General features: G+C 34.9%; 1 protein-coding gene across 1 annotated transcript in view; it reads right to left on the minus strand.

Moving 5' to 3' along the window:
- The window catches only part of vwa5b1 (von Willebrand factor A domain containing 5B1), a 60,348-nt gene that overhangs the window by 6,878 nt on the left and 25,940 nt on the right, over positions 1-27,530 (minus strand). Inside the window, exons 9-20 of the mRNA XM_051097491.1 lie at positions 23,473-23,583; positions 21,667-21,869; positions 17,991-18,105; positions 17,489-17,674; positions 15,456-15,651; positions 15,052-15,251; positions 8,302-8,491; positions 4,181-4,471; positions 3,965-4,102; positions 3,647-3,778; positions 1,200-1,274; positions 877-946 (exon numbers count right to left, since the gene is read on the minus strand). Coding sequence (XP_050953448.1) covers positions 877-946; positions 1,200-1,274; positions 3,647-3,778; positions 3,965-4,102; positions 4,181-4,471; positions 8,302-8,491; positions 15,052-15,251; positions 15,456-15,651; positions 17,489-17,674; positions 17,991-18,105; positions 21,667-21,869; positions 23,473-23,583 — 1,907 coding nt within the window. The remainder of the gene's footprint in view (positions 1-876; positions 947-1,199; positions 1,275-3,646; positions 3,779-3,964; positions 4,103-4,180; positions 4,472-8,301; positions 8,492-15,051; positions 15,252-15,455; positions 15,652-17,488; positions 17,675-17,990; positions 18,106-21,666; positions 21,870-23,472; positions 23,584-27,530) is intronic.

Below are 27,530 nucleotides of genomic sequence, written 5' to 3' on the forward strand. Positions count from 1 at the left end.
GTTAATTCGCCCTCTGCATATGATGTCACTTCCAAAACAAAAATTCACATATAATGTACTCACCCCCTTATCATCCAAGATGTTCATGTCTTTCTTTCCTCAGTCATAAAGAAATTATGATTTTTGAGGAAAACATTTCAGCATTTTTCTCCATATAATGGACTGCATTTTGGAAGTTCAAACTCGGGGCACCATAGAAGTCTACTATATGGAGAAAAATGCTGAAATGTTTTCCTCAAAAAAAATATTTCTTTACGACTGAAGAAAGAAAGACATGAACATCTTGGATGACAAGGGGGTGAGTACATTATCTATGAATCTTTGTTTTGGAAGTGGACTTCTCCTTTAAAGCTAAGCGCTAATTAAAACTTAGTGTGTGTAACTAACATCCTCTAATTGTGCTGGAGTATCCTTAGCTTTATACATACTCAAACTCAATAAGTTTAAAGTTTTTTTAAAAAGAAAATGCTAATAGCGAAACCTTTGACGTCAACAGAACAAACACTGATTGCCTGAAGATAATTGTCACACTGACTCATTTATTTGTGACAAATTGGGCTTCACATCAAAGTATAACAGCAAAATCATTATAAAATAAACTAAATACCTGCACAAAACATTCGTATTGTCAGACCACGTACAGTATCTCCTGTCTTTAATTTTTTTTAATGACTAATGAATGTCTGTCTTCTTTAAGAGTTGAACTCATTACATGCACCCAACAGACTACCGAAAGCAATCAAAATGCAAATTCGACTCATGATTTAAAACAATGGCGCAGGAGTGATGCAAACTGCTGAATTATTCATTTGTTTTCTGTGAATTACGGTGTTTTTAATTGTGTAACTTGATTTGTGGACCTTCTTGTTCACCCACCTGGCGGAGAAAAGGCTCTCGACTGATCTCTGCGAGTGGTCGGAGGTCACCGACGAACTCCTTTGAGAGGCTGAAAGAGAGCGCAGGTTGGTTTCTGATCATTTCTGTGGCCCAGCACACACACACAACCAAATACACTGCACTCCAAGGCAAAGAGCACTCAATAAACTCGCCTGTGCTCCTCTAGGTCAAATCTAATTAATGAATTCAGCAGCTACAAACTTGAGTTGATTTATGCTGCTGTTTGTTTGACATGCTTGAACACCTGCAAGACTGTAACAACCAAAGTAATCAAGTGAATGCAGACAGTCTGAGAAAAGTACCTTCAGAAGAGCTACATCGTTCCCAGCTGGAGGATGAGGGTGTTTTGCTGGGGGACTGGACTGCGTCGTCTACATCTGTAGAGTGAAGAAGAGTTTTAGGGTGCAGGCACAAGTCTTCAGTTGAAAAGAAATTAAGGTTTTTGAGGAAAACATTTCATTTTTCTCCATATAGTGGACTTCAATGGGAATCAATGGGCTGAAGGTCTGAATTGCAGTTTCAATGCAGCTTCAAAGGGCTTTACACGTTCCCAGCCGAGGAATAAGGGTCTCATCTGGCAAATACAAATTGCAAATACAAAGAAGTACCGACCCAGTGTTTACAAAGTGAACGTGCAAGTCAAACACCCTTTACCAAAAAGGAAAAAACAATGATGTTGGATGATTTTGAAGTTGGAGGAGAAAATGAGATGTTTTGAGTTTTACATGAGTTTACAATGAGTTTTACACCTTATCCTACCTTACAGTAAACAGGTGAGCATTTGTGGTTAAAAAGTATATAATTTTGTCATTTTTTTTTTTTAATTACAGAATATTTTGCTAGATAAGACCATTATTTCTCAGGTGGAATCGTGTAGAGCCCTTTGAAGCTGCATTCAAACTGCATTTTGGACCTTCAACCTGTTGGCCACCACTGAAGTCCACTATATGGAGAAAAATCCTGGAATGTTTTCTTCAAAAACCTTGATTTTTTTCGACTGAAGAAAGACATGAACATCTTGGATGACATGGGTGTGAGTAAATTATCAGGAAATTTTAATTTAGGATTGAACTAATCCTGGAAGATAGTTCATGTGGACTCAAGAAGATTTTACAATACCATGCATTTTGAATGTTTGTTTGGTCATAACACCTCTGCTGAAGCTGAATTTATTTATATTTTAATGACTACACTAAGTTTGGGTTGGTAAAATTATTTAATGTTTTTGAAAAAAGTCTCTTATGCTCTTGTGCATTTGTTTAAGCAAAAATACTGTAAAAACAGTCAAAATTACTATAATTTGAAATAAGTGTTGTCTATTTTCTTAGACTTTATTCCTGTATTTAAAGCTGAATTTTCAGTATCATTACTCCAGTCTTCAGCGTCACATGATCCTTCAGAAATAATTCTAACATGCTCATTTGCTGCTCAAGAAATGTTTAATATTATCAGTGTTGAACAGAGTTGCGATGCTTCAGATTTTTGATGTATTTTTTACATTTACTTATATTTTGTGATTTTGTAACTGTCTCCACTGTCACTTTTGACCAATATAATGGACCCTAACTGAACAAAAGTATTATTTCTTTCAAAAAAATATTATTGACCCAGGACTTACGAACAATATAGTGTATATTTTGACCAATTTTTCTCCAAACTGATACAGTATTCAAAACACTCTGACAGTACATATTTTTGTGTCAAAGTTTTTGGTTTTATGAGGCTACTGGATCTCTGGTGAAGATTTGACAGTTTGACAGTAAGGACTGTATGCAGAATATGTAAATCTGTTCAAAATTCTCCAAAAGCATATATCTGAATGTAGGTCAGGAGATCCCAAAGTTACAATGTTTTTGAGCATTTTTATGACATTTAACCAGTGGCTCTGTCAGTTAACTGCTTGAGTACCAGTTGTAATTAGAATAGACCAAGGCATTGGAAAACTAAATCTCACTTAGTGTTTGGCATCCTCACCATCAAACATGCCAATGCATTAAAGGGATAATTCGCCAAAAATGACAATTCTGTCATTGATTACTCACCCTCATGTCATTCCAAACCTGTAAGACCTTCGTTCATCTTCAGAACACAAATTAGAGTATTTTTGAGGAAATCCAAAAGCTTTCTGACCCTACATAGACAGCAATGCAACTGACACGTTCAAGGCCCAGAAACGTAGTAAGGACATTGTTAAAATAGTCAATGTGACATCAGTGGTTCAACCGTAATGTGCTGCAAGAATGCAAAGAAAACAAAAAGACCATCTTTATTCAACAATGTCTTCTCTTTCCTTTCAATCTTCGACACATGCACACAAAAACTATTCCTGTGGCTTTAGAAAATTAGGGTGGAACCACTTACTACCTTTCTGGGCCTTGAACGTGGTAGTTGCATTGCTGTCTAAGCAGGGTCAAAAAACTCACACATTAAGACAAAATATGTGAAGGCTGACCTGTTGGTAGCACTAGAGAGTTTGAAAGAGAGGCCTAAAATTGTGTATAATAAAAGCTGAGACTCTCCTCAATAAGTGTGCCAAATTTCATAACTTACTACCAAACGTTTCTTTTCTAGGGATTGCCATAGACTCCCAGCCGGAGGAAATGAAAGAATAAGAAATGAAATCAAATCAAGCTTTAGTCATTTCATGTAATATAAAATCAAGTCTTTTATGATCCATCAATTTTCCATTCCATAACTCCTACATGCTTGTAAAAAAGCCAAATTGTCGGTATTATGTCATCAATCTTACTGTAGCACATTGCTGTGTCATCTTGCCCAGGCAAACCTCCTGATTGCGAGCGACCCAGACCTACAGAGTAACCGCGGTTCTTCCTGCTGCCGGAACGAGAACTGCAGTGCGAACTTCGTTTATGATCCTCCCCTGGAGATAAACAAATATACAAGGAGTCATTACCATAATCTAATTGTGTGCTTAAGCCAGGAGCGACTGCTTCGTCTGCTTCCCTGCGCTCCTCATTGTTTTCTTCTTCCTGAGAACAGTGTCTTTGACGTAATGATTGCAACTGCCAGGCCTTGTGAGCTTAGACGAATTAGAAGAATGACCTACCGGGATGGCTGTACTCAACGCAGGTGGGTAAATATTCATTGCTGTCCAGATCGATAGGTACAAATGCTGTGTATTTGCTCAAGATGTTGCAGGCTTTGCTCGTGTGGATGGCGTAAAGCTGGTACCTTCTCCCAGAGCCTACAAGAAATGGTCAGATATTGAAGTTTGATGTTTGAATATAATTTAATATTTGGCAATTCGACTCCAGTTCCTTACCATGCTCAATCTCACACTCTTTATCCGCCATGTGTTCAAAGTCTTGAATAATGGAGCATCCCGCCAGGTGATGGAAGGTTTCGTTCCACAGATCCTCGTGAACTTTCTCCTCCCGCTCTCGGCCTTTCAGGTAAGGCTGGATGTCAAAGGCCACCTCCCATCTCATGGGTTTCCCACACAGCAGTCCTGTTATGACCGCTTTGCAGTCTCCCTTTCCATGACTGGCCTTAAATTCTGGCGCATGAGGTTCCTGGGGTGTTTCGACTTCGCAAAGCTGATGCGTGTAGCCATCTGTTGGAAATTAAACAGAAGGCAAACATAATATTCAGAGTATTAACAGAAGCTTTTCTAGCTGAAAAAAAGCAGAAACCAGTTGGCTGAGCTTATAACCAGCTTAAATGACAATTGGAACTGTAACTATGGTTGCACTCTGTGAGCTACTGGTGCTACCTGTTGCTATTTTTACTGCAACATAACTCAGAAAATACAATGATACGATACCACATTATGTGGCTTTTAGTTGTCATTTTCAGTCAAAGGGCAAGTCTTAACTGCAAGAAGTCTTAACTGCACTCCTAGCAAAAAGAAGAGAAGAAAAGAATGGGAAGATACCTGAATAAAAGTTCTTAAAGACCCACGTTTTTGTTCTATCCACTTTAGCCCTGATGTCTTTGAGGCTTTTAGTACCACAGCTACTGAAAGAGCTTACAAACGGCAGAGACAGGAAACACTAGATGCCATCCTGGCAGCAATGCAGACATTTGTCATGATGCCGCAGCCACCAAAGGAGTTTCTTAGTGCAGATTTCACTCAATATCCGGGGTCATTTAGATATTTTGTGGGAAAAATCGATAGTATAGCATTTGGTTTAAGCCTACGCTTATATCCATCGCTACCAATAAGCTCTTTCAGTAGTGGTGGTCATTGTATTAGTATTTTATTTTACAAGTTGTGTATTCCGAGTTGTGCTGCAGTAAAAATAGCAACAGGTAATGCCAGTAGCTCACCAAGTGCAACCGTTCAGAATAACGGCAGCCCCATAGTCCAAAATATATATAACAATACAGATTTTTAAAATAATGTAAATATTTAATGGGTTTCTACTACATATTTCAGTAAAAGACATAATTTATGCTATATTGAGTCTAATATAATGTAAAATTATGTATTTTACTACTGAGCTACTGGCACCACTCACCGCATTACAACTCGGAATAAGCAACTTTGAAAATAAAATACCGATATAATTCCACATTGTGCAGCTTTTGATTGTAATTTTCAGTCGAAGGGCAACAACAGAAGCTATATAAGGCTTCACTGCATCCGTAGCGATAAGAAGAGAAGAAAATTACAACTTTCTAAAGACCAGCGTCTTTGTTCTCTCCACTTTAGCCCTGATGCCACAGCTACAGAAAGAGCTTACAAACGGCAGACAAGAAATGGATTTCACTTGATATCTGGGGGAGTTTAGATTCCTCATGGGAGTTAAAAAAAAAAAAATGATGGTACGGCATTTAAGCTTATGCTTATATCCATCACCACCTGTAAGCTCTTTTCAGTAGCTGTAGTCATCGTATCAGTGTATTATTTTCCGGGTTGTGTTGTAGTAAAAATAGCAACAGGTAGGGCCAGTAGCTCACCGGGTGCAACCATTTGACGTCATCAAAATAATGGCACCCCCTCATTAGGGTTGCCAGATTTTCACAACAAAACCTGCTCAATTGCTACTTAAAATTAGCCCAAAAGTAGCCCAAATGGTCCCTTGTTAAAAATCGCGCTCCGGGGGGAGAAAAACACGTTTTTTGACAGGGTTCCCCCGGTCAACTTAGCATTCAAGGAGCTAAATATTACAATATTGGGCTCACTTCAACCCGCGGACATGAAAAACAACCTGTGGCAACAGTGTTAAAGTAGGCCAATTTGACTTGGCAACACTGCCCTCATAGTCCAAAATGTATATAACAATGCAGATTTTTTAAATAACGTAAATATTTAATGGGTTTTCTACTACATATTTCAGTAAGAGAAATAATTTACGCTATATATTAGGCGGGCAAGTCTTAATACCCAGGTTTCCTTTTAATATAACGTAAATGATGTCTTTTACTATAATGTGTAGTAGAAAACACATGAAAAATTTACGTTATTTAAAAATTCCACATTGTTTTATACACATTTTGGACTATGGGGGCGCCAATATTTTGATTATGTAAAATGGTTGCACTCGTTGAGTTACTGGCTTTACCTGTTGCTATTTCTACTGCAACACAACTCGGAATACGCAACTTCGAAAATAAAAAACTGATACGATGCCACATTGTGTGGCTTTTGGTTGTAATTTTCAGTTGAAGGGCAACAAGAGAAGCTGTATAAGTCTTCACTGCATTCTTAGCGATAAGAAGAGGCGAAAAGAATGGGAAGATGCCTGTGGACCAATACAACTTTCTAAAGACCAGCGTCTTTGTTGTCTCCACTTTAGCTCTTATGCCTTTGAGGCTTTTAGTATCACTGCTACTGAAAGAGCTTACAAACGGCAAGAGACAAGAAACACTAGATGCCGTGCTTGAGCTTACAGGTAATGGATGTAAGTGTAGGTTTAAACCAAATGTCATACCATCAATTTTCCCTACAAGGAGTCTGTACGCCCCCGGATGTCGAGTGAAATCCATGCTGAGAAACTCCATCAGTGGCTCCGCTATCATGACAAGCCAGCCAGGATGGCATCTAGCATTTCTTGTCTCTGCCATTTGTAAGCTCTTTCAGTAGCTGTGGTACTAAAAGTCTCAAAAGCATCAGGGCTAAAGTGGAGAGAACAAAGATGCGGGTCTTTATGAAGTTTTATTCGTCCACAAGCATCTTCCCATTCTTTTCTCCTCTTCTTATTGCTAGGAAAAGCAGTGAAGACTTACATCACTTCTCTTGTTGCCCTTAGACTGAAAATTACAACAAAAAGCCACACATTGTGGCATCATATCAGTATTTTATTTTCCGAGTTGCGTTGCGGTAAAAAATAGCAATAGGTAGTGCCAGTAGCTCACTGAGTTCAACCATTTCATGTCACTGAAATAATGGCACCCCCCATAGCCCAAAATATGTATAAAACGTGTGGATTTTTTGAATAACATAAGCCTTTCATGGGTTTTCTCCTAAATATTTCAGTAAGAGACATCATTTACGTTGTATTAAGCCATACAAGTCTTAATACCCGGGGTTCCCTTTAGGGTTTTTAAAAATTAGTTTTGAAATTGCTTCGAACTTGACACACTGTCTTGAAAATGCAACTCTCATGGTGCTGAAAAGAATAAGAAATCAATCTGAATCTGAGAACATAAAGCTGTTTAATATGGTAACTGACAGGCAATTAGGTTAAAAATCTTTTTTATTGCACAAAACTATTAGCTGATAGTCGCCATAAAAACAGAGACCTACGGATTATGAATAATGACAGGAAAATTGCTCACAGCAGGCGATTTGAAGTCTGACAGTCTTGAAATTTATTGCCGCATGCTGTGGATTGGTTACATAAGCTGTGTTTTGATGGCGGTGCTTTAAAAGTTAAGAATTGAGAGACTTCGATAGTACATTAAGTACCTGTATTAAATCAAAAACAGATATGCACATCTGAAACCATCTATAAATGTATCGATTTATTGGCAGTTAATATCTCACAGTACATTACCATTGAAAAATTAGGGTTTGTTATTTTTTTTAACTTTCATTTATTTTTTACAAATATTTATTCAGTCACAGCTGAATTTATAATTATCACCGCTGGCTTGTGGAGTTTTTACTCCTCACAACACTCAACAAAGTGTGATAGCTAGCTGATGAAAAGTGTTAGGGGCATACAAAACAACCTATTCGCTACTGAATTTATTTATTTTTTTGTCAGAGATTTTACAACTACAACTGATTAGCTGATTCCGGAGTAGTTTCTCAGCCGGTGCTCGATGTATAATGTTAAGTGCCCCAACGCCCACACTGTGCAGCTGTTTATGGGTATTTAAATTACAGTGTTAAAAGCCAGCTTAACTCTGAGCCCAAGCAGTGCTAAGATTATTATGCATCAGAAATTGACGTCTTTGGTCTTCTGTACTTGAGGACTGTAGTGAAGGACCAACCTGCATCACCGGTGCTTCCTAGAGAAGGGCTGTCGGTTGAAGACCTGGAGCCGTTTTCCACCACCGGGCCGGGATGGGTCTGATCCGGCTTAGACTCCCCCTGGAAAGCCTCTGGTTGCTGCACTGGAGGTTTGTGAGCAGTTATGGGACGTCCTCTTGAAGATGTGGCACACAGGCTGGCCAGCTGTGGCTGTTGGAAAAATGAACAGTTCATTACTTGAATTATCCAGTCCAAAATGGCACACTGAATGTAGAAATGTATCTTCTAATATTGAATATTTATTTGTTTTTGCTTGTTTTAAGATATAGATCATCATTTAGCAATAACTCAGGCACAGTGATAGATTATGGCAAATATTCAACCCGTTAAGAGTACTCAAATGTCCCTTGAAGAGTGATTTCCCTTTAAGAGACCATGTAATGTCAGCACAGCTGTGTCCATTTGTGCATATAAATGCCCCAAGTTAAAGAAAAGTTAATTTCTTGGGAAAAAGTACAACAATATACAACTTAACACAAATACAACACAGGTTTAAAATATCAAACATTTTTTCAGTCATGACATAATTATAAATATATTTATTATTAAAAAGTATGCTTATATTTCGAATTATTTAATATGCCTATATTTAAAATTATTATTTAAAAATACAAATAAAAAGTACTCCATTACTCCAATTTTAAAACAGCAAAATTTTGAAATATTACTGCAATTTTAAAGAACTGTTTACTATTTTAATATCTTGTAAAATGTCAAAAATTTGGAATAATTCAGTTTTTTGTTGTTTTTGAAAAAAACAAAAAAACAAACAGTAATATTATGAAACATTACTCCAATTTTAAAGAACTATTTATTATTTTAATAAATTTTAAAATGTCAAAAATTTGGAATAATTAAATTTTTTGTTGTTTTTGAAAAAAAAAATCCAGTAAAAACTGCAATATTTTGAAATATTACTCCAATTTTAAAGAACTGTTTACTATTTTTATATTTTTTTAAATGTCAAATATTTTAAATAAGATTTGTTTTATGTTTTTGAAAGAAAGATTCAGTAAAAACAGTAATATTTTGAAATATTACTTCTATTTTAAAGAACTGTTTACTATTTTAATATATTTTAAGATGTCAAAAATTTGGAATAATAAATTATTTTGTTGTTTTTGAAAGAAAAATTCAGTAAAAACAGTAATATTTTGAAATATTACTCCAATTTTAAAGATCTGTTTACTATATAATAAATTTTAAAAATTATTTATGACGCAAAGCTGAATTTTCAGCATCATTATGCCAGTCTTCAGTGTAACATGATTCTTCAGAAATTAAAAAAAAAAAAAAAAAAAAAAATATATATATATATATATATATATATATATATTATTAAAAATATGTATTTAATATATATTAAATGTAAAACAATATTATATATATATATATATATATATTTTTTTTTTTTTTTTTTGACATTTTAACTCATAAGTACAATATGAACCAAATTTTCCAATCAACGTATGGACATGGCATTAGGAGGGTTATAAATGTTTATTGCTCAACTAAAGAAAAGTCACTAAAGAGGTCACAACGCCACAGTAATGGCATTAATGCTAAGTGTGACTGTGTTTCTATGCCTGCACTTAGCATGCAGGTTCCCACTGTAATTTCCGGCATAATGCAACACGTAGTGAAAAGAAACCTAATTTACTCCACCTCATGTAGAGGGAGTTTAGGAACACAATGGTTCTTTGAGTCGGCGTAACCATGCCAGCTCCTACAGCCACAGCTCTCTGTTCACTTGGGTCTAATGGCAATTTGGTTCATGAAAAATTGATGCCTGCTGAAGAGCTAATAAGGACCATTAAAGTCATTATTGCATGCATTGAGGGGAAATCAAGGACTCTTGTTATTGCCGTAGCTAATCTGTAATATTTCTCACTCCCTTTTTGATAAAATTTCCACGGCCAATTGCTCGCGGTGCCAAGTGTCGCCCAGACTATTGATATCTTCTCCCCTTTCAAAGAGCGTGACATTGGAAATTTTATCGTGGCCATCAAGGGTTTTGTCACAGTTGTCAGAACTAATTGTACCCTGGACGACCAACGCAAGTGTCTGGATGTTCAATATGTCTCTTGGCAGGGTGTCAGCAATAGTAGTATCACTGAACTCATTTAAATAAAAACAATGTCATTAAATAGGAGCAATAAATAAAGAATATGTCATTATTTGGTCAGCCAGCATACTGAGGAATAAGCAATTACTCAGAAAAAAAATCTTATTAAATAATATTTACTTTTACTTTTTTTTTTGCTAACTGCTATTTAAATGTTAATTTAAAAAATATTAATATTAATATAAATAATAATATTGCATTAATGTATTATATTTTGAAGACCAGTTTAACTCAAGTTGCACATGAAGCACATTTTAAATACATTTTAAAATGTCAAAAAAAATTGAGTAATTAAGATTTTTGTTTTTGAAAAAATTTTAATATTTTGAAATATTACTCCAATAAATAACTATTTACTATTTTAATACATTTTTAGGTAATTTGACAAATATGTTACAGGGAACCCAAAATGAGGAGTGTGATTATTAATATGAAAACACATTGCTAATTAAGTAATATTTAAATAAATATTGAAAAGTTTATATTATTTTATGTTACATGATATTATGTTAATATTTAAATTAGTGGTGTCAATTGATTAAAAAAACAACAACTAATTAATCACAATTGTTAAGGAGTGTGATTATTAATATAAAAACATTTTGAATTTATTATTTTTTTAATTTTATAAATATGTTAATATTTAAATACATATTCAATTGTTTGTATTATTTACTTTAATTTCACTATGGTACTACCAAACATGGAAAAAGAACTGCTTTTTAAACAATATTTAAAAATAAATATTTATTTGTTATTTAAATATGCCAATATTCAGACAATATTATAATACTGCTACCTACATGAAAAAGTATTGTTTATAAATAATATTTAAAAAATAAAAGTTTAATTGTTTATATTATTATTGTAATATTTTTTATTATTTACATAATACTATTTAAATAATATATTATGATATATTGTATGATAATATATATATATATATATATATATATATATATATATATATATATATTAGGTAACCTGACAAGGCAGGTGTCAGGGAATGCGACAACAACATGAAAACATATTTCTAATGTAATAATAAATTAAATAAATATTTACTTGTTTATATTATTTAAATATGGTAATATTTAAATATTTCTATACTATACTAATAACATGGAAAATATTGGTTATTAAATATTTAAATAGCATTCAATTATTAATATTATTTACAGTAAATAAGTTATATTTATGTAATACTATTTAAATAATAAATATCAATATTATTGTCTTAAATGAACTTTAAACATTTAACATGCATTTTACAGTTCAAGCACATTTTAGGTAACCTGACAAAAATGTTACATAAATATCAATATTATTGTCTTGAATAAACTCAATTTAACACGTATTACATTTTATAACTCGCATTGTAACCTGACAAAAGGGCACCAAAAATACTGAGTAATGCAATTACTGTACTAAATAGAGAACTAGCAACGTACTGTAATTAGGAAAGCCTCCATACAAAAAGCATACAAGCATCCTCAAGTCTCCTCAGGAGGCATGTTATGAATGGAGAGGGTTTTCCTCGGCCATTCAGCTCAACTGTCATGCATGAAATGAGTACGGCCATCATTATGAGTCACAAAGGATGCACACCTCTACTAATTTGTCTGTAGGTCGGGATATTTTTGGCCTCATTATTTCGGCCCAGTTCAAACACCGGCAAGTCTTTTGTGACGACCGCCAACCCTTTTTTCTCCCTCTGGACTCCAAAAGTGCATTTATATTTCAGCGCGTGGGTGCGCATCTCAAAAGTGTTCATCTGAAAACATATTTCCTTTTTGCACATTCTTCCATCGCTTAATCGTCCAGGGAACTGTAATTCATCTTCGGCTGGCTGTGCGATCTAAACTCTATTTATGTGGATGTGGCGGCAAGAAGATTGAATTACATTCTCATCACAGATCTCAGAAATGAGTTCAAATAACCCTTCGGAACAAACAGACGAATCCATGGAGCTCTTCTCATATCGTAGCAGATGCTTGGGCTATAGCAGATGGCACGGCGAAGGCTGCCTACAGATTTTCTTCTAAAGAAAACAACTACTTCCTAAATAGAAACCGTCTGCTTTGTGTCAATACACACATGCACAAAGGGGATTACAGATACAAATGTTTTCTCATCATTTCCAAGTTATAATGTGTAATGCTTGCTAAAGATATGTATCATAAGATATGATCATTCATAAAAAAAAGACACATTATGTTTATGAATCACTATTGGACCAGACGCAATTACCCAAAGAACGCATATGCAGACATTAATACTTAGCCAATGCACTGCTGCACTAAATTCAGTCTGATTCATTCACTCTAGTGAATCTCTTATATGTGGTATTGGGAAATCTAATTCATTCTAGTGAATCAGTTTATCCTAAATGGATCTTTCTCTTTCATACTTTATGTAGTATTGGGAAATCTGATTCATTCTAGTGTTCTCTTGCTTTCATACAGTATGTAGTGTTGGGAAATATGATTCTTTCTAATGAATCGGTTCATCCTAAACCATTCTTTCTCTTTCAGTCTGTATATAGTTTTGGGAAATCGGATTTATTCTAGTGAATGGGTTCGTTCTAAACAGTTCTCTAGCTTTCATCAAGTATGTAGTGTTGGGAAATCTAATTCATTCTAGTGAATCAGTTCACCCTAAATGGTTCTTTCTTTTTTATACTGTAAGTAGTGTTGGGAAATCTAATTCATTCTAGTGAATCAGTTCATCCTAAATGGCTCTCTCTCTTTCAAACTGTATGTAGTTTTGGGAAATCTGATTCATTCTAGTAAATGGGTTCATTCTAAACAGTTCTCTAGCTTTTATCAAGTATGTAGTGTTGAGAAATATGATTCATTTTAGTGAATCAGTTCACCCTAAACAGTTCTTTCTCTTTTATACTGTCTGTAGTACTGGGAAATACGATTCTTTCCAATGAATCGGTTTGTCCTAAACAGTTCTTTCTCTTTCATACTGTATGTAGTGTTGGGAAACCTGATTTCTTTCTAGTGAATCAGTTCATCCTAAATGGCTCTTTCTCTTCCATTGTGTAAGCAGTGTTGGGGAATCTGATTCTTGCTAGTGAATCGTTGCATCCTTAATAATTCTTTTGTCTTTCATGCTATATGTAGTATTTGGAAATCTGATTCTTTCTAGTGAGTCGGTTCGTCCTAAACAGTTCTTTCTCTTTCATACTGCATGTAGTGTTGGGAAATCTAATTCATTCTAGTGAATCAGTTCACCCTAAATGATTATTTCTCCTTTATACTGTATGTAGTGTTTGGGAAATCTGATTTCTTTCTAGTGAATTGGTTCATCCTGAATCGTTCTTTCTCCTATAAGTTGTATTGGGAAATCTGATTCATTCAAATAAATTGGTTTATCTTAAGTTCTCTTTTTTCATACTGTATGCAGTTTTGGGAAATCTGATTCTTTCTAGTGAATCAGTTCATTTTAAATGGCTCTTTCACTTCCATTGTGTATGCAGTGTTGAGAAATCTGATTCTTTCTAGTGAATCTTTGCATCCTAAATAGTTCTTTCTCTTTCATACTGCATGTACGTTGGGAAATCTGATTCATTCTAGTGAATCGATTGATCCTAAACAGATTTCTCACTTTAACATTGTATGTAGTGTTGGGAAATGTGATTCATTCTAGTGAATCCGTTTATCCTAAATGGTTCTTTCTCTTTCATAATATATGTAGTATTGGGAAATCTGATTATTTCTAATGAATCGGTTCGTCCTAAACAGTTCTCTCGCTTTCTAACAGCATGTCGTTTTGGGAAATGTCATTCATTCTAATGAATCAGTTCAACCTAAATGGTTCTTTCTCTTTCATATTGTATGTAGTATAGAGAAGTCAGTTTTTTTTTTCTAGCAAATCGGTTTGTCCTAAACCATTCTCTCGCTTTAATACTGTATGTAGTGTTAAGAAATCTGAATCATTTTAGTGAATTGGTTCATTCTAAACAGTTCTCTAGTTTTCATAAAGTATGTCGTGTTGAGAAATCTGATTCATTTTAGTGAATCCTAAACAGTTCTTTCTCTTCCATTGTGTATGCAGTGTTGGGAAATCTGATTCATTCTAGTGAATCAGTTCATCCTAAATGGTTCTTTCTCTTTCATACTGTATGGAGTATTGAAAAATCTGATTCTTCCGAGTGAATCGGTTCATCCTAAATGGTCCTCTCTCATATTAAGCTTAGAAAAGTCATTCTGGATTCATTCCAGTCAAATGGTTTGTTTGGATGAATCATTACACCAAAAATGATTCACCAATGTTTTTGAGTTATTTAAAGGTATTTTGGTTGTATAAATTTACCTGTTTGATGCTGTCACCCTAATTGAGTGTTCATTAGTACAAAACACCACTCTGATTAAACTGGATAGTCTATTTTAAGCAATCTATGTAGCTTCAATGTACTTAGTTACTTTTTGTTTGTAGCTTGTAGTTTAACAACTTATTATGTTAAAATTACAATGCAGTCTGAAGCTTTTCAGATGCATTTGCAATGCAATGGCGATCTGTATTCACATATATGTGTAGCACATGTTTCCAGCCTTATGGTTCAGCAATTACCAACCTGGTAGTCCATTTTCCACTGAGCTCCATGGTCAGGATGTGTCTGTCCAATGAGCTCCTGGACTTTTGCCCTTCTAAGAGGGTTTTTGCCCACCACTGAGCTGGGATCACTGGGGGTGTAGGCCTTCTTCATGGGGTTGTAATCTACAATCTGATTGGTGCTATAAGCACGTCTTCTCGGAGAGGTGGCTGTATCAGTTCCTGTGGAAAAAATAATAATAATTGGTCTCATTTTCCTCTTTTATTTTCTCTCAATTTATCTTCTAATTTGCTGACTTTATGAAGAAAGCTCTGTTTCATCAGGAGACTCTAAGGAATAGTTAATTCTGAAATGAAAATTCTGTAACACACACGTCATATGGGCTTTTTTATAGTACGTTTACCCTTTATAGAGCTGTACTTTACCCATAATGTCTTGCTCCGTGGCAATAGGACTACTCTCAGTCTCCTGGCAACCGTCAAACAGCGAACCGACTTGATTGTCCCTGTGCGGCCCCTGACCGTCTGAAGGAACCTTCCCAGCATCCTCCTCTTGAGAGTGATAGAACACTGAACTGGCCGACTCATTGGAACGCATCATGCTGTACCTCCTCCGTTTGTCCTGTTACAGCAGAGAAAACACGTCTGAGAGCTTAGGAGCTTTTTGTTTTGCCCTGAAATCTATATTGGCATTACCAAAAATTATATACTAAAAAATATCAAACTTATGCAAAAGCCTATATTTTCGTATATGTAATATTATGGTAACACTTTGAAATAAGGTTCATTAGTTAACAAGAACTAAGAATGAACAATACTTCTACAGCATTTATTAATCTTAGTTAATGTTAATTTCAGCATTTACTAATGCATTATGCTAAATGTAGAATTTACAGATAATGAATCTAAAATTAATCAAATAAATAAAATCCTAACCCTAATCATCTAAATTCTACATTGCACCAAAATAATTGTACATTACACCAAAATACAGTATTTGTTTTAAATAATATTGTCAAAACATTATTATTGTTGTTGTTATTATTAAAATACAGTCAATGTGAAACAGTAACTAACATAATAATAACTATTATAACTAGTAGTATAATAGTAGTATACTAATTACAGATTAACCATTGATGTTTTTATGCAATATTATAGGAAAATACAATATATTTTCAAATAACAACATTATCTATCTTTATCTATCATCTAAATAATATTAATAATACAACAATAAAATTACATATTCATACATTTTTATATAGATTTTATGCATATTCAACTTAATATAATAATACAGTAAATGTAAAAAAAAGTAACTATCATAATAATAATTTGAATTATTATTATTATTGTTCTTAATATAAATATAGTATAATAATTACAGATTAACCTTTGCTGTTTTTATTTGATATTATATTGAAAGAAACTGTATCTTTTCAAATAAAAATAATGTGTAAATAATATAATAATACAACAACAAAACTGCATATTCGATAAACGATGATAAATGGTTGAATGGACAGATGAATAGATGGATGGACAGATGGATGGATGAACGGACAGACGGACAGATGGAAGAATAGGATGGATGGACAGGCGATTGACAGATGGATGGATGGATGAATGGATAGATAGATGGACGGACAGATTGAAGATGGATGAACGGATGGATGGATGGATGAATGGATGGATGAATAGATAGATAGATAGATAGATAGATGGATGGACAGATGGATGAACGGATGGATGGACAGATGGATAGATGGATGGATGAATGGATGGACGGATGGACACATGCAAGGATTGATTGATGGATGGATGAATGAATGGATGGATGAGCGGATGGTCAGACAGTTGGATGGACAGATGGATGAATGGACGGACAGATGGATAGACAGATGGATGGGTGGACAGATGGATGGACGGACTCATGGAAAGATGAATGAGGGATGGATGGATGGAAGGATGGATAGATAGATAGATAGATGGACGGATGGATGAAGGATGGGTGGATGGACGTTTGGACAGATGGATAGATGGATGAACTAATGGACAGATGAATGGATGGATGGATGGACGGACAGACAGATGGATGGGCAGATGGATAGACGGATGGACGGACGGACGGATGAATGGACAGATGGAAGGATGGAAGTACTCATGGAAGGTTCGATAGACAGACAGATGGATGGGTGGATGGAAGTACAGACGGATGGATAGATGGATGTACGGATGGACAGGCGGATGAATGGATGGATGAATGGATGGATGGATGGATGGATGGATGGATGGATAGATGGACAGATGGATGATAGGTGGATGTACAGACAGACGGATGTATGAATAAATGGATGAATGGATGGACGGGCGAATGACAGACTGATAAATGGTTGAATGGACAGATGAATAGATGGATGGACAGACATGGACGGATAGACGGACAGATGACTTACTGATTTGGGGTTGGAGTGATATCGGGAGGTGTCACAGACCACGCTGTATCCAATCAACCGGTCTCCAGGGAACAGACAGGTCGCCCCGACCGGAGAAAGCAGGATCTCTTTTGTCTCTGGATACAGCCACTCAATGGAGATGTCAGTCAGTACTGATGTCATGGACTTCTTCAGAGACTTAATCATCTTCCAAAGACACAAATAACAGCCAGGTCAAACCCTACCTAGTGAACTCACTCAAGAGAGCACAGTCAATAGAAATAAAACAGGGAAACTATATAAATGATAGTCTTAAACAACAGGAAGAGAAGGAAAAAACATGAAATGGGCTGTCAGCTTTGATCATTATCCTAATTCACGTTTGACTAAACAAAACAAATTGTTAATTGCTAATACATTCGGACACTCCACAGTTTATGTGGCTGCTGTAATTGCTCTGCAGTGACATTCAAAATAGCAGGCTGTTGCGCTGGAAGATAAACATGTCAGGGGAAATGAGGACCTTGGGCTGCAGCCGTTCTCCTTCTGCCAGGAACTCAGCTGTGCCTCTGGAAACGGCGGGCAGTCCTAAAACCAGTCTCCTGCACGCACCCTGGCCTATACCGAACGTGTAACACCTGCCATGATGCAAACACACACACAGAGACACGGCAGGTGCAGTGAGTCTATGAAAACATCAGAAGAGCAGCACATTATGAAGAAACAGCATCTCTGCTGGGTGACGCTCTGCCAGACAATACGACTTTAATTCTCTGAACATTATTGCTTTATTAATTCTGGGATCGGCAAGCTTGCTGTCAGAAAGCCAGGGTGGAACTTATTCATATTGTTTTTATTTGAATAATAAGCATCAAATCTTCTTCCACAACTAACACAGATTGTACAACTCTCTGTCTCACAACCTTTCAAGCAGGCTTGCTGTGTGCCGCCTACATAGGCAGCTGCCTTCTAAGGAAGCATCCGAACTGAAATTGACTGATTAGGAACGCTCTAGATAGACTGTAACTTTTATAACATTCTATAAATATTGCATTTTTTATTTAATTTTTAAAATATTAATTTATAATATCTAATATTTATAATAGTAGAAATAATAAAAATAGTAAAAAAAATTATATCCATTTCCATAAGTAGCTATATACATGCCTACAAATATAATACTATGTTAGCGTTTTCATTTCATTTTTAAAATATTAATTTTTACACAAAGTAAAAATGGGAAAGAAATTCGTAAAAAAAAAAAAAAAAATAAAAAAAGTATAAAAATAGTAAATGATTTTAAAAATTGTAAAAAATAGTATCTATCCTTTCCCATAATTAACTATATACATGCATTATGCATATTTTTCATTTCATTTTTAAAAGATCTATTTTTACACTTAAAATAAAAGTAAATAAATAAAAATAGTAAAAATGATAAAAATCTATCTATCTATCTATCTATAAGATAGTGTATAATATCTATAATATCTAATATTATATAATATTAGAATAAGTAAAAATAGTAAAAATGTTTCTATCCTTTTAAAATATCCAGTTTTAGACTCAAAAAGTAAAAATGGTAAAGAAAATTGTAAAAATAAATATTATAAAAAAAAATTTAAATAAAAATTCTATCGTTTTCCATAATTATATATAATGTTTTATGGATTATAAAAAATATATCATGTAAGTCCTGAGTAATACACTGAGTATATAAAAATAAATAAAAATAAAACAAATTAATATAAATAAAATAATACATTCATTTTCTTTTGAAGATGAATGTTTTCAGAGATCTTGCATTCTGGGATTTCCTTACAATTTGGCCAAAAAGTTAACTTAAACCAGAAAAAAAATGCTTCTAGCTATGCAAGCTCAATTTTTCATGTTATTCTGTTCTACAATATGCACAACATCAGTAAAATGTCTGCGCCTTAAAATGCTGTATGTAGGCAGCTCACTTGGTTTTGGAACAAAGCTGTTATATGAAGTGATATTTGAAATCTCTAGATTTAAGCTAGCAAACCATACAAGCTCCAATACACAGTATCCGAAGGCAAACAGTAGTAATCGAAGATAAGTGACCTTCAGCGTAGGCAAGAACATCTGCGGCTCGCTGTGTGCGAGATATGAGAGAACAGGGAACACATCTGTCCATTTACTAAACCGTAGATGGGCAATCAGATCAGTTTTCTAAGAAACATTCTTCCCTAACAAGCAAAGAAAGCCGAGTCGTGTCCTCGAAGCAGAGAAACGGAGTGCAGCAAGACACGTTTGTGATTATTCTTGATCGTCTGTGCAGGGCAAGTGCTGTTTAAGCCAGTAAATTACACCACAGCTTCACTTCCCAGCCATCACGTGTCTATTGTACTGCAGGAACGGCTGTTAAAACCCACGGGTTCCTCCATTCATTTGAAAGAAAGCTATTGTAGCATCTGTTCTACAGGAGGACGGCAAAGAAAAGAAGTGCTTCTCTGAGGTGAACGTCTCGGCAGGTGATAAAATGACTGGAGGCGGAAGATGGAAGCCTCTTGGAAGCAGCAGAGTGCGGAAACAAAGGCTGTGAATCCCAGCCGCGTTATGGCTAGTGCGGATCTAAAAGGATTAGACGCAGAGACATCAATTTACTGTTTCTAGCGGCTGTGCTGATCTGATTATGATCTTATTACCTGAATAGTTCTGCAGCTCCGTATCCTTGAACCGATGATATTAAAGGATTAGATCACCCAAAAATTAAAGATTTGAATTATCAGTCATTTAATCAGCAAATCATTCCAAAACCTTATGGCTTTCATGTGTGGAAAATAAAACAGGATATTTTTAAGACTGTCCAAGCTGCTCTTTTCCATATAAACCAAAACATATTGTGATCAGAAGCTAAAAAGGCACCATATGATGTATAATTTGATGATAGGACAATATTTGTCTGACAATATATATATATATATATATATATATACTACCGTTCAAAAGTTTGGGGTCAGTAGGACTTGTAATAGTCTTTAAAGTAGTCTGCTCATCAAGGCTGCATTTATTTGATTAAAAAAACCCCCAAAAAAACAGTAATACTGCAAAATGTTTTTACAATATAAAATAATGTTTTTTATTTTAACATACTTTAAAATAGAATTTATTCCTGTGATGAAAAGCTGAATTTTTATCAGCTGTTACTCCAGTCTTAAGTGTCACATGATCCTTCAGAAATCATTCTAATATGCAGATTTATTATTAGAATGATCATTGTGCTGCCAAATATTTTTTGGAACCTGTAATTTTTTTTTTCAGGATTCTTTCATGAATAACAAGTTTAAAAAGTACAGTGTTTATTCAAAATATAAATATTTTATAACAAATGTAAATTATTTATTATTAACTTTTAATAAACTTTTAATTATTAACTTAATACATCCTTGGTGAATAAAAGTATTAATTTCTTAAAAAAAAAAAAAAAAAAAAAAAAAAAGAAACAATAAAAATGTACTGACCCCAAACTTTTGAACGGTAGTATATATATATATATATATATATATATATATAAAAGAACACAGTTTATAATAAAACAAGTATTTACAGTTCTAGTAAATATGGAAAAGCCTGCTGTGCTGTGGCTTGATTTGCCACATTTAAGAATATTACCTTTTGGTTGCACTGTTTCTTTAAATGTAAAAGGTTTTCAAAATTATTTTTTAATAGATAGCCTGCCAGCTGGCTTCCAAACTCATTAGTGAGTGCTTCATGACCTTGTTGCATAATTCAGTGTGTTTTTCATCATGGGTTGATGAATACTTTCCAATTCCAAATGTGCTGGAAATCTACTAAATGTTCAGATTCATACATTAGCACATCCTTTTACACAGTGCGATCTTGTTTGCTAGACTCTAGAAATTCTTACAATGCAACGGTACATTATACAGTAAAGCAGCGGTGCCCAAATTTAGTCCTGGAGGGCCGGTGTCCTGCAGAGTTTAGTTCCAACTTGCCTCAACACACCTGCCAGGAAGTTTCTAGTATGCCTAGTAAGAGCTTGATTAGCTTCAGGCATCTCTAATTGGGGTTTGGGCACCCCCGCAATAGAGCACAGCACAAGCAATGGCAAGGTCATAGGACTGATCCCCAGGGAATGCATAAACTGTTAAAATGTATGCCATAAATGCAATGTAATATGGATAAAAGCTAGCAAATGTACAAACACTGACCTGGTGAACCTGGCGTGGCTGCGGAGCAACTCAATAACCTTCCCCGTGTTACTGACCGCTCCATCAGTCAGGAGGAAGAGCAGGCGAGGATGTCCTCTCTGCATGGGCTGCCGTAGGATCCAGTTGAGAGGAGCCAATATGTTTGTGCCGCCCATGTCAGCACGGATCTTCTTCACATGCTCACAAGCCAATGCCAAGCTCTCCTGTGAAACAAATAAGGTTTGTTAGTGACACTTCTGCAATCTTGTTTATCTTGTTTTGTGTTTTGCCAGATCCAGTATATCTAAAAATATTTAAAGGAGAACTCCACTTCCAGAACAATTTACTCACCCCCTTGTCATCCAAGATGTTCATGTCTTTTTGTCTTCAGTCGTGAATAAATTATGGTTTTTGAGGAAAACATTTCAGGATTTTTCTACATATAATGGACTTCATTGGTGCCCGGATTTTGAACTTCCAAAATGTAGTTTAAATGCAGCTTTAAAGGGCTCTAAACGATCCCAGCCAAGGAAGAAGGGTCTTATCTAGCAAAATTATCTGTCATTTTTTTTTTTTTCAGAAAATAAAAATTTGTATATTTTTTAACCACAAAAGCTTGTGTAACACAGGCTCAGAAATGTTTTCCTCAAAAAACATAATTTCTTTACGACTAAAGACAGAAAGACATGAACATCTTGGATGACAAGGGAGTGAGTAAATTATTTTATGAATTGTTGTTCTGGAAGTGGACTCCTTTAAAACATGATATATTTACCTGAGAAGCAAAAACGTCTAAGGCAATGTATTATTTTCAGACACTCTCCCTCTCCCTCTCTCTCTCTCTCTCTCTATCTGTCTATCTATCTATCTATATATATTTAAAAGAAATAATTTCATTAGATTTATGCTTAAAAGAAAAAAAACAAACCCTGCAAATTATTTTCTACCTCACTATTTTTGTATTTTCTAGTGCAAATAACTTTAATTGGGGGCTCGTACGGGATATGAACTTTTTTTTGTAGCATGCTTTGTTGCTTAAATGCTTTTGGTTGAATTGCTATTTTGTTTTGTAAAATGCTTTGTAATATTTAAGCAATGCTACTTTTGTGTTTTGTAGTTTGCTTTTATAAACTGAGGCAATTCTACTTCTGTGTCCTGTAGCTTGTGTATGCATTGCTACCTTTGTGTTTTGTAGCTTGTTTGTAGCTTGCAAAGTTAACGCATTGTTACTTTTGCTTTTTTGCAGCATGCTTTAGTGTTGCATCTGTTTCTACTTTGTTTTTGTAGTATGCTTTTGTATTTATTGCATTGCTACTTTGATAATGAAGATAATTTACTTCAAAAGCAAAAATCACATAAGTCTTCTGAAAAAATTAACTGTTGAGTTGAGTGATCTTACACTTAAAACAAGAAAAAACATCTACTGGTAGACGAATGAAAATAAACATGTTTATTAAGTTTATTTTTCTTATCCCACTGGCAGATTTTTTTCTTGTTTTAAGCATATAGTCACTTGCTAAATTTTTCAGCAAATAAGACTTAAAGTGTCTTCATGTAAATATACCTTGATATATTTACATATTTGTAATGGAAAACAACAAAAAATTCTGAGAAAGAAAATATATATTTTGCAATGCACTGATTAAGCAGTGTTTTTATAAATTATGAAATCAGTATGAAACTGTACTAGAAGTTCATTATATAAACCTAGACCTATTCCACTTGATCCTGGCAAAAAAACAAACATTGATCCTCTGGACAGTAACTGCTGATCTAATGAGGGCATTGAGTGTGGACGCTGACTGCGCATCGCTACGGGTGACTCACCTCATCGTAGCTCTGACTGGTGGCAAACAGCGTTTTGAACTTGGATCCGAAGCCCACTATGTTGAACAAGCATGCTGGGAAGAGACTTTTCAGAATCACAACCATTGCATCCTGTGAATGGACACAAAAGGAAGAGGTCAAAGTGAATGATTCTGCATTATATACAGATGAGGTCAAAAGTTTACATACTCCTTGCAGAATCTGCAAAATGTTAATTATTTTACCAAAATGCATGTCATTTTTTATTTAGCACTGACCTGAACAAGATATTTCACACAAAAGATGTTTACATATATAAATTCATAAAAATGCCACGTTCAAAAGTTTACATATACTTGATTCTTAATACTGTGTTGTTACCTGAATGACCCACATCTGTGTTTTTTGTTTAGTGATACTTCTTCTTGGTCCCTTGTTTGTCCTGAACAGTTAACCTGCTCACTGTTCTTCAAAAAAATCCTTCAGGTCCCACAAATTCTTTGGTTTTTCAGCATTTTTGTGTATTTGAACCCTTTCCAACAATGACTATTTGATTTTGAGATCCATCTTTTCACTCTGAGGACAACTGAGGGACTCATATGCAACTATTACAGAAGGTTAAAATGTGCACTGATGCTTCAGAAGAAAACACAATGCATTAAGAGCCGGGGGTGAAAACTTTTGAACAGAAGGAAGATGTGTACATTTTTTCTTATTTTGCCTAAATATCATATATTTAGTACTGCCCTTCAGAAGCTAAAGAAGATATTTACATGTTTCCCAGAAGACAAAATAAGTTAAATTTACCCTGATCTTCAAATTCCAAAAGTCACCCTTTGCATTGTGTTTCCTTCTGGAGCATCAGTGAGCATTTGAATCTTCTGTAATTGTTGCATATGAGTCCCTCAGTTGTCCTCAGAGTGAAAAGATGAATCTCAAAATCATACAGTCATTGTTGGAAAGGGTTCAAATACACAAAAATGCTGAAAAATCAAAGAACAATTTGTGGGACCTGAAAGATTTTTCTGAAGAACAGCGGGTCGTTTAACTGTTCAGGACAAACAAGGGACTCATACACAACTCACTAAACAAAAAAAAAAAACGGCTGTGGATGACTCAGGTAACAACACAGTATTAAGAATCAAGTGTATGCAAACTTTTGAACGGGGTCATTTTTATAAATTCAACTAATATTTTTTCTTGTGGACTTTTATGTGAGATATCTAATTCATGCAAGTACTAAATAAAAAGTAACATGCATTTTGTATGGTCCCTCTTATTTTGGTAAAATAATTAACATTTTGTAGATTCTGTAAACTTTTCACCTCAACACACACACACACACACACACACACACATTTTCCACTAAAATATTAAGCAGCAAAAAAGGTTTTCAACATTGCTAATAAAAAGATTCATTATTAATAAGGGTTTATATCTTCCATTGTATTTGACTTGCTCGTGGTATTTGAATAATACATTACCGTCATTAACAGAGAATATAGACATTTGGCATTTAACACTGCTTATTTTCTAAAGCAACTCTCATTAACCTAATTACATCATAGACCCAGGGTGACCTGTTCCCCCAAATGTTTAAACTGGTGGTCGATCGCTAATGGCATTTCAGCTGTGTCACTCTTGCTTGGAATAAACCAACAATCTTTGTTGGCAGACTTGGAGCCATTAGACAACAGTGTAGCAGCGCTCACTCAACACCACAATTATACCTGTCAGACATCTATTTTGTCTCATCTAAATTAGAGATGTAATTTATAATGCGGCCTCTCGACAGATTGACAGCAGGTAGAGCTGCTAATTAGCAAGAGGTTATAATTAAGTTTGTAAATATGAATGAGATTATTAGCAGAAGAGTTCTAGCATTTTCACAGTTTTTGTAATGATGAGGTCTGTTACTGTTAAAAATATCTAATAATAAAACAAACCTTCACCAAACACTTCCTCACAAATTCAAACAGAACTTGATACACAGTGAAAAAAGCGGCTTAGTTCTTAAAGGGATAGTGCAACCAAAAATGAATATCAAAAATCCTTTTTCTGTAGACAAAATAAGAAAATCTAAAAGAATAGTGGCTTTCAAGCTTCAAAAATGCTCAAAAGAACTGTAATTATAATATTTTACAGTTTGCATGAGAGTTATATCTTTTGAGTCGAATATTGTCAATTAATCAGTTCACAAAACAGATCTGACTGACTGATTTAAAGAAACATTTCACAATGAAAATTTGCTGAAAGTTTATTAACTTATTGGAGAAAGTGTTATTATGGACTCATATTTTAGCCAGAAGTGATGGTTTAAAGTTAAAATGTCTTAATGATGGACTTGTTTACTACAAATTGATGGACTGGAATGGTGTGGATTACTTGTGGATTACTGTGATGTTTTTATCAGCTGTTTGGACTCTCATTCTGACGGCAGCCATTCACTACAGAGGATCTACTGGTGAGCGACTGACGCTCATTTTCTCCAAATCTGTTCGGATAAGAAACAAACTTATCCACATCTTGGATGGCCTGAGGTTGAGTCAGTTTTGGGGTAAATGCATAGCAGAAATGACCAGCACAATTCTTAGACCGAACAAATGAAGTCACATGAGGGTGAGTAAAATGTTAATTTCTGGGTCAACGATTCCTTTCGGTGTTATGAAATACATCTTCTGTTGTCCTCCTCCAGCCGAGGAGGGATCATGTTGGATATATGACATTTCAGCATGGAGCAAGTGTTCTTCAGGGTCAAGGATATTCTGGAAAGGATATTACCGCTAGAGTGACCTGAGCCTTTACATTAGAGCATTTTGGCATCTGTGGTCAGAAGGGGAACATCCTCAATCAAATCCGCAGTGAGTCATCGCTAGCTCGTGCGTCACGCTGCAGAGCCCCGTCAACAGGGAACACGCGCACACACGCTCATTCACACGGCGCACAAAATCTCCAATCTCAGCATGGAGACTTACCAAGTTCAATTATCGTAGCTGCTTGAGCTATTCAATGCAACAAGCTGGTTATTTCATTACAAAACCCCTTCAACAGGCTGCTCAAAAGCTCTGAATTGATTCAGAACTACAGAGCCATAAAATGTTCAGCGAAGAAATGTAGCAAAACTATTTAAAAAAAAAAAAAAAAAGAAAAACTATGTATTTATTTAAAGAGGTCATCGGATGCCCATTTTCCACAAGTTTATATGATTCTTTAGGATCTAAATGAAAAGTCTATAAGTCTATTGCAGAGATTCATAAAAAAAACCTTATACTCACTTCTGCTGTAGGTGAAGCTCGATCACAAATGATTTGTGTGAATATAGATGCATTTATGTAGATCAGGAGGTGCATTCCCTTCCCGAACAAATGTAATCTACTGCATCTTCAACGCCTCAGATGTCAGGAGTAAATGACGACCAACTATGTTCATTATTACATCCAGCAACACAACACCTCAATCGCTCAATCAGAGATATTGTTGTCTAACTTACATCACTGATCCAACATCGAAACAATGGAGGTCGGACTGTTACAGCTGGTGTAGGGCGGGTCTGAGGTAAGATGCTCGTGTCAATCAACTATCGTGGGAGTGGCCTCTGTCGGCGTGACGTTACACCGACAGGCATCTGAGAATGGCTCGATTTGAAAAAGGGGATATTATTTTTACAGATTAATTAAAAACAGCTGCATGGATTTTTATCATTATAGGGTAGATGTGTACACACACTGCCAACACACATTAATGTTCAAACAACATGTAAAAGTGAACTTTGCATCCGATGACCCCTTTAAGGTTTTTGGAAAAAAAAATACATATAAATATATATATATATATAAATACATATCAACATGTACACTATCATTTAAAAGTTTGGGGTTGATAAGATTTTTCAGTTTTTTTGAAAGAAGTCTCTTATGCTCACCAAGGTTGCATTTATTTAGGTAAAAACAGTAAAAATTCTAACATTGTGAAAATTATTACAATTTAAAATAAGTGTTTTCTATTCAAATATATTTTAAAATGTAATTTATTACTGTGATGCAAAGCTGAATTTCCAGCATCATTACTTAAGTTTTCAT

The sequence above is a fragment of the Labeo rohita genome, chromosome 23, assembly GCF_022985175.1.
Source record: "Labeo rohita strain BAU-BD-2019 chromosome 23, IGBB_LRoh.1.0, whole genome shotgun sequence".
Lineage (NCBI taxonomy): Eukaryota > Metazoa > Chordata > Actinopteri > Cypriniformes > Cyprinidae > Labeo > Labeo rohita.